This window comes from Aythya ferina, assembly GCF_964211825.1.
Source record: "Aythya ferina genome assembly, chromosome: 1".
Classification (NCBI taxonomy): Eukaryota; Metazoa; Chordata; class Aves; order Anseriformes; family Anatidae; genus Aythya; species Aythya ferina.
This window is the reverse complement of record NC_140296.1, coordinates 173,492,379-173,507,552: the sequence shown is the minus strand read 5'-3', so window position 1 is coordinate 173,507,552 and position 15,174 is coordinate 173,492,379. Positions and strand designations below refer to the sequence as shown.

At 36.7% G+C, this 15,174-nt stretch overlaps 1 protein-coding gene across 3 annotated transcripts in view; it reads right to left on the bottom strand.

Annotated features, from left to right (window-relative positions):
- Positions 1-882: 882 nt before the first annotated feature.
- The window catches only part of LRIG3 (leucine rich repeats and immunoglobulin like domains 3), a 43,416-nt gene continuing 29,124 nt past the window's right edge, over positions 883-15,174 (bottom strand). For all 3 annotated transcript variants that reach the window (XM_084525722.1, XM_084525723.1, XM_084525724.1), the window contains exons 11-19: positions 14,744-14,815; positions 12,231-12,394; positions 8,349-8,669; positions 7,510-7,791; positions 6,447-6,899; positions 6,075-6,233; positions 4,891-5,034; positions 4,532-4,807; positions 883-1,620 (exon numbers count right to left, since the gene is read on the bottom strand). In XM_084525722.1, coding sequence (XP_084381848.1) covers positions 1,376-1,620; positions 4,532-4,807; positions 4,891-5,034; positions 6,075-6,233; positions 6,447-6,899; positions 7,510-7,791; positions 8,349-8,669; positions 12,231-12,394; positions 14,744-14,815 — 2,116 coding nt within the window. In that variant the 3' untranslated portion in view covers positions 883-1,375. The remainder of the gene's footprint in view (positions 1,621-4,531; positions 4,808-4,890; positions 5,035-6,074; positions 6,234-6,446; positions 6,900-7,509; positions 7,792-8,348; positions 8,670-12,230; positions 12,395-14,743; positions 14,816-15,174) is intronic.

Sequence of the window (15,174 nt, the reverse complement as noted above, 5' to 3'; positions counted from 1 at the left end):
TCACTGTTTTAATGCAGTGATGACAACAGGATTCACAGCCTTTTTAAATAGTAGACATCTGTAAATAGAAATCTAAAATAGAGTGTTTTCACTTAGTTTTAATTACCATTTTAGAGTAAGAGAACCTCTTTCTCTGACTTTGTATAGTTAAAGGCATTGGGTTCATTACTGCAAATTTAATCCAGCAACAATTTACAATTGCTCAACTTGACTGAGCAATTGAATGAAGCACAGATCTCATCTATAACCAGAAAAGGGCTGCTGAAAAAGGAACAGAAGCGTGAGTTAAACCAAAGAAAACATTATCTTGTACTTTGATTACCTTTTCATGTTGGGCATGCAAGTGGTTGCAGAAGCAAAAAATAGGAAGAAAGGGTATGGGAAAGCAAAGACTCAGACATGCACTGCATATTTGGCAAACATTTAACAGTACACCACTTAGAAAAGAGTGATGGTACCAGGCAGACTTCCAGCACCTTTTTTTTTTTTTTTTTTTTTTTTTTTTTTTTTTTTTAGTTTTCTAAGTAACTTGATATGGATTTGTGCATATCCTCCACCAGATGCATGCACACTAGTTGCAGGCACAGACAGTGATACAGTCTTGTGTGCATGAAAACTGAGAATGTGTGCATACATAGTTGATTGTGGGAATGCAGAAAGTGGAAGATTTGCATATTTATTTTGGCACAAATAGATTGAAGCTATCTTACCAACCACCAGGAGTTGTGGCAGGACCACACCCCTCTTAGAAGATGAACACATTTAACACAGTAAATCCAGAAACACAAGTTTCAGGCAAATCAAGGTGAAAACATGCAACAGAAGGCACCTACAGATGCAATACTCCTTTTCTCTATCTACAAACAGAATTCACACTTCTCATTCTTCATACAGTAATGTGGGTCAGAGACCACATGGCAGCATAGTTTATTAAAAGTAATGTGCAAATAAGATGCATGATACCTGCAAACAGCATGGAGTTTCCATTTATAAAAAAGGTGTAAGTAACAGTACAAAATTAGAATGCTCACTACTCATTTCAATAAAATGAAGTCTGACACAGAAATACATATGCTGTATTATTTACACCATTAATTTACAAGATATTATTTGCATAAAACAAAGCTATAAAATAATTAGAAATATAGTATTTTTATAAGGAATGCTTTCCCTGTATAAAAACTCAGAGCATTTTGGCAATTTTGTTTTATTTGAATAAAAATGCATTTATTTGTTCTGAGTTCATAGCATCATGTGGTTTCTTTCTTCCCTTCTTCCTTTCCTTATTCCCTTTTTAAATAAAATTCCACACTGAGGTAGTAGTATGTCAAAGTATTTCTTTGGTTCCAGATATCAATGGCAGGTCTGAAAGAAGCTATGTATCCAAATCACAGGATTGAAAAGTAGAAGTCCTGAAGTTTTCAAATGACTGTTTGTAAGTATAAATGCTATCTTCTCCTCTAGAAACTGTCCTTTCCTTTCCATCTTCATCTGCCTCTGAATCAAAGTCCAACGAACCATGAGGATTAGTATGGGAGGTTTTTGGTTGGCAACATGCTGGCTGTCTATGACTTGAAAGAGAGTCCAGCTGAGGCCTCCATAAAGGCTTTCCAAATGTTCCTGAAAGATAGCAAATGTGTAAGTACAGAAACATTGATGCAGACAGATTTGTGTTTCACTGAGGGCTTCACATTAGAATGAAAGCCAAGGACTGACACAAGCAAAAGTTTACAAAGGTGAGATTTTATGTAACTATTATTCTTCCTGTTAAAAGAAAACCTAAGTGTGATCACAGCTATATGGCAAGATTCTACCACCTGAGACTTTATAAACATTTCCAACGTAAATGACTTGACAGCCACACACGACGTAACTTCATTACCTTTGTTTTCATGACTACTCCCATGCCTGTTTTCTTTGGGGAAGGACAGAGACCAAACTATAAACAAATCACAAGATTGTTCTAATGCAGAACTGTTCTAAGTCAGAACAGTCACTCTGTCCTGTTCTTCAGTGAACCAATGACACATGAAATCTGCAATGCAGTTCAGCACAAATTAAAAGAATAATTAGAATATGGTTATACAACACCCACCATCATGCAATCTGAATGCTAAAACAGTCTTTCTTCTGGCTAACATTTCCTATTAGTAATAAAGGTCCTGTCAGCCAAACTATGCTTTCATTCACACCTGTTCATTTCTCTGCCTGCAACTGGCTAGAACAGATATAAACCAAAGGAGAATGTCGCATTTCAGTTGAATGTCTATTTATAAATATCTGTATTCACTAGCCAGAAAATAATCAGTGTTCCCCTCGCTCTTCACTATTAGTAAGGTGCTAGTGTTAACACCTCCACAAGAAGGGCTTTCTCTGATGCCCTAACACAGCTGACACAAAGCGTAGTATCTGTGATACCTAAAACACTTTCTGAGGAGAATGTGTCACAGGCTCATTTTTGAAGCCATACTTCTAGTTTCGCCTATTTGCTACAAGTAAAAGTTTCAACTGAAATTTTAATTTGAGATGTTACTAAAAATGGATTTGGATGAGATCCATATTTGTATCAGTGATTTGCAAAGCAATTTTGCTCCTAACACAACATAAAAGGCTGTGCCTCAGCACCAAAGCTACAAATGAACTGTCTTTAAAAAAAAAAATCCAAGCTGTGAACTTTCTGCCTCACACACCAGCAGTGCTGTTAATGCCTTTCTTCATTGTGATTGTAGGGGTAAAAAGGGGGCTGGATTTGAAGACAATGATGCTGAAGAAGCAACTCCAAAACTAAAGGCAAGAAAAGTATCAAGACCTCTTTCACACCCATCTCCAAGATCTAACCACAGGATCTTTTGAGTGAAGAGGTCTAATGATAATGAATATCCAAGACAGTGATAATGCAGCTTGGGTTGGTAGTATCTCAGAAAATTGACAAGTAACTCTGTATAGGTTTTTAGGGCAGAAAGGGTGGTATGAACCCTCAAGGCTGTATCCTCACACAGCAGAGCCACTTTCTTTCTGCAGGACATGTGTGGTAAAGCCCTATCTGCAGAGTCCTACCACCGCAATAGTGGCAGGCAGCCAGGAGGCTGTGTGCAGTCCCAGGGCCTCTGCCAGATGTTGTGGCATCTGCAATGTTTTATGTTCTGAACATCTGGCTTTTGAAGGGGTGAAGCTTTAGAACTTCTACCTCCCTCCCTACCCCTGGAGAACAAAGAGCCCAGTGATACACATTCCCACAGGTTCCCTCGCCTCAGCAGGCAGATCCAGGCCCTGAACAAGTCTGCTGATACACGAGCCAGGAAAGAGTCGACAGTATCTGAGTGCACTTGGCACTCAGATATCACAGGCATGAAAGCAGTACGTGTGTTTATATGCATTTTAAATCAACCAACCAAACCAACCCAAAAAATTAGTGAGCTTCAAAATTAAAGCAACCGTTTTCCCCTTCAGGAACTCTTCTGTCATTCACACCAAGAAAAAAGAAGAGACTGGAGGGGTGGACAGAGCATTTTTCTATAGTGCCTTACATTGAAGAGTAAATAGTTGTGGCTGACAGCATTACAATATATCCTCACACACTAGAGTCAGTCTCCTCACCTGCCCCAGCCCTCCTGTGCACCTTTTGCCTGGTAGGCAAAACTTCTGTTATGCCTGAAGTTTGAGAAGATGTACTTAAGAACCCTAGCATTTATGGAAATCTGCCAGCACGTTAAGATAAAAACCACACCGCTGAAGAGATGTGTAAATGTGAGCTATTAAGACATTCTGGTAATCTAAGATCTGCTCATTATGCAGTTTTACTGCAATCACTTTTCTGTTCCTGAGCTTCAAACGTTCACTTTGCTGTACCTAACACTCCTTAGAAGAGGCTCACAGTTACAACCAGGGGTGAATCACCTCACTGGGCTACCACGTCTGTGGTACAAGTCCATGTATCTGAGGACTTCTTTGAAGAAGGTCAATTCTGCTTCTGAATAAACCCCAAGCCACCCTCTCTGTAACACAGGAGAGGGCCCATATCCTGCCTAACTCCCAGTTCGATACAGAGGGCACACCCAATTCGGAAGCATCCAACTGTACTGGTGCACTGCTGTGGAGATACAGCTTAATCATACAGTTCTGTATCTCATCATGTTGGGCATGCCTTAAAAATAGACACTGCCATATTGTGAATTACTTGGGAAGGAAGGGGAGAGGACACAAGAACACATGCAAAATGTCAAGTACAACTCTCCAACTGCCTTTCCTCAGCTACTTCCCATCTCTCCTCTCTTCCTTTCAATAGTACTTGTATTCCACATGCTGTATTATCTTACTGAATTTGCTGACACCTGCTGAAAGAAACCCATACAACATTGAACAAAATTATTTTTTCACAACACTAGCTATATGAGCAAAGCACTATTGAAGAGTTAGTTATTGTAGGAGGGGGAAACAAAAACTGAGAAATCAGATTTGCGTAGTGTTGCAAATAGGGAATGGCAGATGATAAGAACACCAACAGCTTGAGTAAAAACAGTGAGAAACATACCCATGAAAGTGCTGTTACTGATAATAGATGACGGTTCCAAACTTCTGTTTAAATCAAATTTGTCTGAGTTAAGACTTCCGCTTTTTAGTCCAGTTCCTTCATTTTGAGTATAAATGGAGGTAATCAATTTGCCACTTGCAGCCTGCATTCCAACAATGCCAACACATTGGTCAAAGGGATCTTCCAGTGGAGGCGAGTATTGGTAACAGTCCTTTTTCTTTAAATATCCAGACTCATATGGGTCCAGGTTTACTGTTCTTTGGTCAGGACTGCAACCTAAAGAAGACGACAATTTTTTTTTTATAAAGATTTATCATTGCGTAAAATTGAATTAGAATTATATTTTTTTTCCAACTTACTTGTGCTGCAGGCTTCAAAGGCCTCAGAACCATACGTGTTTCCTTTTAAATACAAAGTCCCTGAAGTCCCCAGATAGTGGCATAGGAATGGATCTGCAACACCCTCCATGTCTGTTTCACTGCCATTATCTAGGTGGCAAATACCTTAAAAATATAATTGACATGTCAGCGTATGGTCTTTTATTAAGCTTCAATTTATGCTTTTTTAAGTAAATTCTGCTAAAAACCTAAGCTTTTCAATTAAATTTCACAGTATATTTAGAGCTTGCTTAAGTTTAACCTAACCTTTTGATGAAAAGGCTAATTCTAGAAAGCACTCAATTAATTAGCTTGACTGAGAACGTGTCACACTTTGCTTCATTATATTATCAGAACCAAGGACTTGCTTCCTCTAAAACACTGGAAGCCAGGCTCATTTTCTGTTGCATAGCAGAGCACACTGCTCCTTTTGGAGCAGAGAGAGGTAATGATAAATTTATGGGTGGAAAAGTCAGAGGGAGTCACTGGCTGCTCCAACAGCTCTTCTGCCTTTCAGCTCAGCAGCCTGAAAGCTATGGACTTGCTCCATGGTCCTTGCTCTGCAACGAGGCAGCTCCTCTCATTACCTCACAACTGCTCCATTGACATCAGCTGACGGCATCTCTATTCTTAACTCCTTCCCAGTAAGATGCATTTTCCTCCCAAACTGAGGTATGTTTTAGATTCTTAGTGGCCAAATACATAAAAATACTGCATCTTTAAATCTACACTCACCTTAAACTGCTTGTTAACATTGACCCTAACAACTTTTCTAACAGGAAACTTTACCAATTATATTATACTAAAGTTACGCCGGTATTAGCACCCATCTCTACATTGCATTACAAGCATCCTTTTCAAGCTGCAACAGAGGAAGACACACAATCCTTTTTGAACACTCTTGTTTCAGAAATGTGAACATCAGTTTAAAGTTACCCTTGAGACTAGAGAAAAAGATTTAAGCAAAACCATAGTGTCATCTGGATGGACAGAACCAAGTTTCTGTTATTAGCTTGTTGATGCAAGCACATGCAATAAGTCTTATACCCTCTCTTCAACTTCGGTGAAGATGTTTCACTAGTGCTATTTCAATAAGTTAGCAAGACAATAGCCAAACTGTAGCTACTCAAGTGAGCTGGAAAATCTGCTTAACATTTCATACTTACCATTACTGTCCCTCTGCTGTAAGAAATACCCTCCCATGGAAGACGTGAGAAACTGATGATGACTGCCATTTTCAGATGAACCATATCCATCCTGCCTTTCAGCCAGCGTGCCCTGGGATGACAGGTAACTTGGAATGTCAGCAGGCAAATTTGTTTCATCTGTGGTGAAGCAAAACATGCACAAAAGCCATCAGCATACTTCAGGGTTTGTAGAGCATTTTTAAATTTGTCAGCACAGTGCTGAAAGTAACAAGCAATTCACTCTTCTGAATGACTAAAAGCACATAAATGTTCCTACAACAAAGTCATTGAAAAGTAACCACAAACATATTTTTTTTTCTTCCTTCGAAGACTAACCTTCAGTTTACACACCTGTATTTGTGATGCTGCAATCTTCATTTCTCCTTCTGGTGTGGTAGATGATGACCACCCACACCAAGGAAGTGCCCACCACGCAGCAAACCACAGCTATGATCACAATGCCAACTGTGGCCCATCCATCATCATCAAGTGATGGAGCAATGTTTTGAGGAGAATCACAGGTGGGAGTAGGAATTACATTAAGACGAATGTTGCCTCGTTCTGTTCCAAGTGTATTAGACATTTCACAAGTGTACTTCCCAGCATCTTCTACATCTGTATCTACAATAATCAGTAACTGATTGCTTGCAGCAAAGAAATGTCTTTCTGTTACCACGAGAGGGCTGTCATCCTTAGTCCAGTTCAGTCGGGGTGGAGGGCTACCACCAGCAATGCACTGCAAGACTGCAGTTTCACCTTTTGTTACAGTTCGATCCAGCAAAGGCCGCAAAAATGATGGTGTTTCTGAAAAGAAAGAATAGGCTTTATGTGACCTTGAAAGAATGGGAATATGCCCCTTTCCTTCACAGCTCAAGAGGAAAAGCTAAATTAAATGCATCAGTAAGGGCTAATGAAGCTTACTGTCGTTCTGAGAGAAAACACTTTCAAGGAATTTGAACTAAGAGCATGCAGTCTGCATGTTAGTTGATCAGATTTAGATGCCTGTTTTCCTTACAAAGACAAAATCACACACACTTAAGAGTGTAAAGAAATAGGTTAAAGATGGTTAACAAAACATCAGGAAATTAAAAGTAAAAAAAAAATCTCTAAAGAAAGACATCAGCCCATTTTTCTTTTTCTACATATTATAAGTTGTTTCATCTGTATCTGAGAAATGAAGCATAACTATCCTTTATTACTGTGCATTATAATAGTGATTGTGTGCTGGAATACATATTTCTAATCTATAACTATGTGTCAATACATAATATTTCAGAAGATTATAATTACTATTCTATTCTTACTATGACTAAAAATAATGTTATTTTTAGTCAGCATACGATTTTAAAACTGCTCAGCAATAGTTCTGATCTTCGAGAAGACTTATGTCTTTAAGGATTGCCAATTTTTTTACCTAGTACTGTTAACGTTGCATTAGCTGAAATGCTTCCAGCAGTGTTCTGAGCTGTACAGCTATAAACGCCTGTGTCCTCTATTTTCACGTCAACAATAAAGAATACGTCATCTTCAGGCATGACATGCATACGCCTCTTGCGTGCTGCAGGAAAATCTGTTCCACCGTCTTTCTGCCAAGCAATCTGGGGGACAGGATGTCCAACTGCAGCACATTCCAAACGTGCCATTGCCCCAGCACGAATGGTTAAGTCCATGGGAATCTTCGTAAATGAAGGCAGCACTAAAGGAAAATTAGTGATACCAAAATGAATAATAAATCATATATGAAAGACATATTTATTTTTTAGCACAGCGTATTCATTATTTTAACACCCTTCTTAGGCCTAAAAAAGCAGTAAACCCATACAACCTGAATTTATCAATAGACAGCTAACAGAAAAGGAGGGAGATATGAAGTCTGCAGGACTACCAAGATCAAAATCTAATTCTGCTAACAGCTTCCTTCATGATCTTGCCACAGAAACTCTTTAAACAGTATAGACATACCCCCTGTTAAGAAAATATTCGTATTTAGATTAGTATTTTCCTGTTGTGTTACACAGACTTTGTCACATTTACTAAAAATTTGGTTTGTTTTTTTTGCTATACTAGTTCAGCACAGTGGGCCCAGATGTAAAACTGGACGGTGATCTTGGAACCAGATACGTTTCAAGAAATCTCAGCTTATTAAGGGATCTTCTAAAAGATGCAGATGATGAGAATGGAAAGAAATATGTTTACATATCTTGATTAAAATGATTATATTTCAAATCCACAAGCAAAAAGTAACATACTTACTGTTTACTGTAAGTTTGGCTTTAACAGAGTAGGATGAACCAAAGTGATTTGAAATAACACACTGGTATTTCCCTTCATTGCTGAATTCAACGTTGCGTAGCCGAAGGATGGTAGTATACTCCATCACTTCACCACCCTGTGCCCGGAGGTGTGCATAATTCTCCATTTCAGCATCATGCAGTAATTCATTGTCTTTCTTCCATGCAAAAGTCATTGGGGAATCACTGCTGCTGGCTGCCGAACATACAAAACTCAAATTGGAGCCTTTAATTGCTGACTGGGTTTCTGGCTGGACAGTTATCTGTGGCTTAGGAAAATCATCTGCACGGAGGGGAGAAGGGAGAAAAACAAAAAGTAACACCGAGGAAGAGAAAAATATATGTGAGCCCTGAGGACTCTTTTTAGAAAGAGTTTGTAAGACTAGTTTTTATAGGTTTGAGAGAAGAGTCAACTAAGTATTTATAAAATGGATACACAATGCTTTCATTTTAAGTTTTGTCAACCTTAGGTCATTTAAAGATGCCATATTTATGATTTTTTTCTGCCAAGTCATCTCTTATTGAAGAGAAAGCACATTTAAAAGCAGACTGCATGTACAGTTTGTTCAACAGAAGCACTGAAAAACAACTACCCCTTGACATCTGTAAGAACTATTTCAAATGTCAGTCATGAAGCCTACCCTTCATCTTTACAACACCTGAGGTTGCTATGATTTTTTCTTTATTGAAAGCATAATTCTTCTGCTATCAGAAACAGCAAGTTAAAGTCCAGGGTTTTCCCAAAACCCATACACACACACAAAAAAAAATCATGCACAAAAGTAATTTTTCAGATTATTTGCAGCTGTTTTGTATACCTTGCAAATGCAGCAGTGCTGAATCCCTTAAGAAGACTCCACACAAAAATATCAAACGGTTATTTTCTGGAGGTCCTTTCATGGAGAGTAAGTTACCCTAACAACACTTATGTTACTTCACACGGTTAGTCACCTTCTGAACTAGTTATTTTGTCAAATGCATGTAGACGCATATACAAAAGGAATGGGCAATTAAATGCTTGGTCTCCCAGAAGTAGAAGGCTTAGAGTATTCCCAGCTCCCATGATGTCTCCTATCTACCAACAAAGGCTCAAGCCCAAACTCTGCACGTAGTGAAGGAAAAGCCTTCCTAAATCCAAACTACTCCTTACCACAGACTTGCTCGCACTGCAGAGCGTTAAAGGCTTTACCTCACCCCTTCGCCTTTTTATGTCTCATCTGCTTCAGAGCAACAAACAAAAGGATCAAAGTGTAATTTCTTTGAAAAACCTCAACATAGCATGTTGCAAAAGAACATACAGATAGCCCGTACCTGAACCATCTACAGAACACCTGGAAGTCTGGAGCTGAGCTCCAGCTACAGGGTGACATGGAAGTCCTCTTGATCTGGGACTCCTGATCTTGATGTGCATCTTAAAAATCTCCCAGGCCACTTAGTTTTACCTCCTTTATACCTGTGTATTAATCTGTCCCCAAGACAGATTACAGCATTTGCAAAAATACTTGATACTTGCATTGACTTTGCTCAAAGATAACTTTAAGAAAACATAGTATATACTTAAATGAGCCACATGAAACTACAGCAGGACATATTTCACTCTGTTTCAGTTGTATTATCAATGGAATAACAATATAATTTAATGTGGCAATTATTTGGGGGAAGCTGTGAGAAAGTCACTCAAATAAGCAGATATTACAGAATACAAAATAACATCTCAGGATAAAATAGCAAACCTGGTTTGTTTTTTTGTTTGTTTTTTTTTTTTTTTTTCAGTACAGCATGTTTATTTGAGTACATGTATCACACAAACACAGTTACACAGACATATCACAAACATACACTCTTTCACTTTTGAGGAATATATTTCTTACTTTGTAGAAGCCACTCGGCTATTATATAATGGATAACTATTCCTCACCTGGGCTATACTTCTTATTTATTTATTTATTTTTTTTTTTAGCAACATTAAACTGAATTAATTCAGGTCACCAAAGCATCTCTTCTACTTTTCTTCCACAGGTATCTTTGGTACAGAAACGTTTCATGATTTGTTTCAGCTTGAAATACATGCTTTTAGAAAATATAAATTATATGGTTTTCCTATTTTTTAGCTTCACAGAAGCTTGTCTAATATGTGTCTTCCTTTAACAAATACAGGATGACTCCCTCCTGTCTCCTGTTTTTAAAAGTTAACTTCACATGATTTGAAGGATTTATACACTTACACAAATAATATGTAATAGATTATTTTAGTTTCAGTTTCAATCTATTCCTCCTGAAAACTCTATAAAAGCAAAAGTGGTCATTTTAAACTTATAATGCATGTACATCCAAAAGTCTAATGATAGCACACTTTTAAAGATTTAATAAAGTAAGCAGTGAAACACCCACTGATTTCATTAACAGATTCTAGTTACTTCTGCATCACAGTTACTTTGTGTGTTAAATGTATCTACTTACTCTTAATACATCCCTCTTTGCCAACACATTTTAAATGTTTTAAAATTAATTCATTACAAATGGCATTCAGCAACTAAAAGAAAGATCGCTGTCCCCTGTGGTTTAAAAAATAAGAGATATATATTTAAATCCCCCAACTGAATATATTGCCTGAATTTCTCATAAATAATTATATATTATTCATATATACTTCATTAACTATCGAACAATCAGTAATTTCCTGCACTATGTCAACTTCTACTTTTCAGCACTAGCTAAATTATGCACTATGTACTCATTAGTTAACATTAATATATTAAAACATTTGAATGCTAACATGAAAGGATAATTATTTTTTTTTTTATGTATTATTTTATATTCTGTGCCTGCTTTGTCACTAAAAACAGGATATGTTTAGAAATAGCAAAAATTAAGCAATCCGGTTTGCAACAAAATGAAAGTTATTGAGAAGACAAATATGATAACTGTTGTCTCCAAAGAATATAAAGTTTGAATTGCATTAAGAGAAAAATCAAATGTGCACAACAAAATATGACATCCTGTTAGCTTTCTGTTTCCTGTGATTTTCCAAGATCTCACATAATGTATCAGAGTATTCAAATACACTTGTATCTTTGCTCTGAACTCCTAGTGTATGTTCACTATTCTCTCCCTCACGTACATCAAGGTGATAATGAATGCTACTAAACATATGAAGAGATATGTTATTTTAAGGCAAATGCTATCACCTCAAATTCTCACACTGTCAAGTAAGAATATTTTATTGGCATTCACTATCTGGTATACTGAAATACAAAATATTAGTAGTACAACTGTGGAAATTGGATGTTTCAAAATACAGTTGAAATACAAGCAACAACTTGGTGATTCCAAACACTGTTAAAGTAGACTTCAGGCACACACAAAAAAAGGTCAGAATATGGCTATTTTACCTTCAAATTTTCTCAGCTTAGGAATAACATCAAATCTGATGAAGTATGAAAGTAATTTACAAATAAACAAAACCACAAACAGCATCTTAAGTTTGCCAAAATATGTCTCACTTAAAAATGATAGTTATTTAAACAATATCAATCCTTTAAATCTAGAAAAGCATATACATTTACCACCACAAACTGTTGAGCTTTCGCTTGTACACTATGCTATGTTCTATATAAGCTGTACACGAAACAAAAGTCAGAAAAATGTCAGTTTCCATCTTGTAGAAAGCCACAAACTTTTTTTCTACATCAGAGTTTGGGAACAGAGAAGAAAATGTTAACAAATATTAAACCCTTTCCATTTTACTAGTGAAATAAAAACATATCAGAGAAACCACAACAAAAAAATTGATTCATTCAGCGAATTTTTTTTCTATGAAATGAGGAATAGAGAACATACTCACCACAGACAAATCCATCAAGGCTGACGGCAAAAATACTTCTGCCTTTTAGCAGCTGAGGATGGGCACAACTGGCATTTACAAAGCTCTGAAAGTTGTTCTCTGATAACCACTGTGGTAGCCATTTTAACTGGCAGTCACACAAGAGACTCGATGTGTTTAAGTGCCTAAGAAAAAGCAATTACATTCAAAGACAGTTTGCCTTTTTTTTCTTTTAGACAGGTCCTTATGAACACAAGTCAATACAAAGCTAAGCTTCAACCTAAATACATACATTATAAGAGAAAGATACCAATTCTATTTAAGAGAAAGATACCAATACTATTTAGTTCAAATCTGATTACTGTATTGTCAGGACTTCAGTATTTTACAAAGCAGATATGTTATCCTCAACTCCTTGTTTCTACTACATACATAATTCCAGGCAGTTAGGCACATTTCTAGTGTCTTGGGTACAAAACTGCCATCAGCAGTGGAAGACACAGAATGGGCACTTAGGACAACAGTCCAGAAGGCTCTCTGAAAGTTAACATCAAAAAAAATCTGAGGCAATTTCCTCATTTTCCATTTTTTTCTCCTCCTTGGGGAAGGATGGTTAAAAAGAAGATGTGGTGATGAAGAACAGTCAGTGGTGCAATAACAAGTGTAGGAATGATTATCAGCTTACCTAATTTACACGAATAACTACATTCACAGAGAAAGAAAAAAAAAAAAAAGGCAAAAGAATAAGCCAAAGGTATATTCTGTGTATATATAATCAATAGGTAAAGTAGGGAGAGTTTCAGTTTCAGCTGAAAACTTAGAATGACCATTTAAAAAAATAATTAAAACACAGTCAGTAATGAAACTCTTATCAAAGTCTGCAATATTACCTACTCTTGGAGAAAAAGGAAAAGTAATTTATGGATCCAGCAAGAAAAATAGCTGTAAAGGTAAATGGAGACATACTAATTAACATAAAATTCTTGTTTTTTTTTTTTCTTGAAAAGGAAGAAGCTCTGTGCTATCTTTTCACCCTAACACTGCAGAAACAAAAATCCAGGGATGTCAGCCGACCATTTCACATCTAAATGAAACAGGTCATCTTTCATTGAAGTTCTAAGGGCATTCTTGTTATTCTCAGGAGGCAGTAAAAGCACAGTAGTTTTAGCTATTCTGATGCACAGGATACATGTCATATTGTTTTCAGATTTACTCTCTAGGGGCCTTAAAATAAAACAACTAGATGGGAATTTTTATTAAATAACTGTACTTCTGAGAAAGTAAACATAGCTGTAGACATACATATTTTTTAATATAATTGTCTACATATTGTTTAACATAATTGAGGTGCACCAAATGTTTCAGAAGTAATAGGGGGACAACAGCAACTTCTCAGTAGTTACTTCACTGAAGTGTTCATTGACCGGTATCTTCTAGCATCTTACATCTCCTGGAGCAGTGTTTTAGCCTGTCATTCCATCACATCTGATCACTCTTCAAATCATCTCCATCAAAACCCGTCAGACCTGGGCTCCCACAGCTTCTCTTTTGCCAAATCTAGCAATTGCCCTGCAACTGGCTAGCTAAGTTCAGCAAATTAATCAAGTAATACAACCAGATCCAAACTAAGGAAGTGGAAGGCAAAAAATGGCTGGCTATGTGTAGGAATATGGCTGCTGCTTTCTACAACTATGCCACAATATGAGTCAAACTGAACTTTAAATGAACCAAATACGTAAGGTTTCTTGATACCCTCTCTACTGTGCCCAACACGGTAATGGTAATACTGGAGAACACAAGCGAGAGGCTCCAAGTACTCATAATAAGAACTACATCATTTTGCTATTCTCCAGTTTGTTGCTGCAGTACACAATAGAGAAACTCAGAACAAAAGATCTGACTACAGAAGACTGATATGAATAGAGGAGGAATAAGGAAGTATGAACTGTGCTCAAAACACCAGGAACAATGACTAAATTTTTCTCTTCAGCAAAATGCAGCTATAAAATCTAATGCCTCGATCTAGAGAAAAAGAGAGGGGAAAAAAAAGCTCACTAAAAAAAAAAATACAGTCTTCCCATTGACCGCTTCACAACTTTTGTGAAGATCTGTCCCTTTGCTACTACAGGATAGAAGGACCCAATTATAAGCACTGACAACCAGGTCTTTACAAAAGAATTACGTTACTTCATTTCACTGGTCCAGTAAGCTTCAGCTCAGCAATAGCATTGCTGATGTTATAGCACATTACATCAAAGTCTGCCTTACCTAACATCTATTAGAGATCAGCCAATTTAAAATCAGGACCCCGGACACCAAATGTAGCAGAAAATGAACATTTCCTACCCTACACTATCTTACTTAAATACACTCATCACTTAAAAAGTAAAAAGTAAGAAAACTTTGACACCTTCAGAGATGTTAAAATAAGAGTTCACCACTGCATCAGGCAACATCTCACAAGGCTTTTTTATTTATATGTTTATATGGATATACACATTTAATAGATGTGACATTTTTAGACAGAAACTTACAATTCTTTGAGTTTCTTCATTTGTGAGAATGCATTTCCTTGAACTGACATAATTGCATTGTTACTTAGATCTCTAAAAAAAATCCAAAAATATAAAATAAATAAAATATAAATATAAAAATCATTAGGGGAGGAAAGAGTAATTTATTAAATTGAATGTATTTAGAATGAAGACTCCAGGAATAGTTTGCTACATTACTGATATACAAATGATTCCCTAGCTCAAAAACCAAAGCAATAATATTAAAGAATTTTATAGCATGCTTAATACACGTAACACTTTCTGCATTAATATCAAAGCTCATATTCAGCAGATTTCAAAATTAGAAGAAAACTCTTAAGAATACTCCATCATCCAGGGTAGGAGTGTTCCATTCAAAGTCATGAGTAAAGCTTGTCAGTCCGATTTTTGTTTCAATTAGTATCAAAATT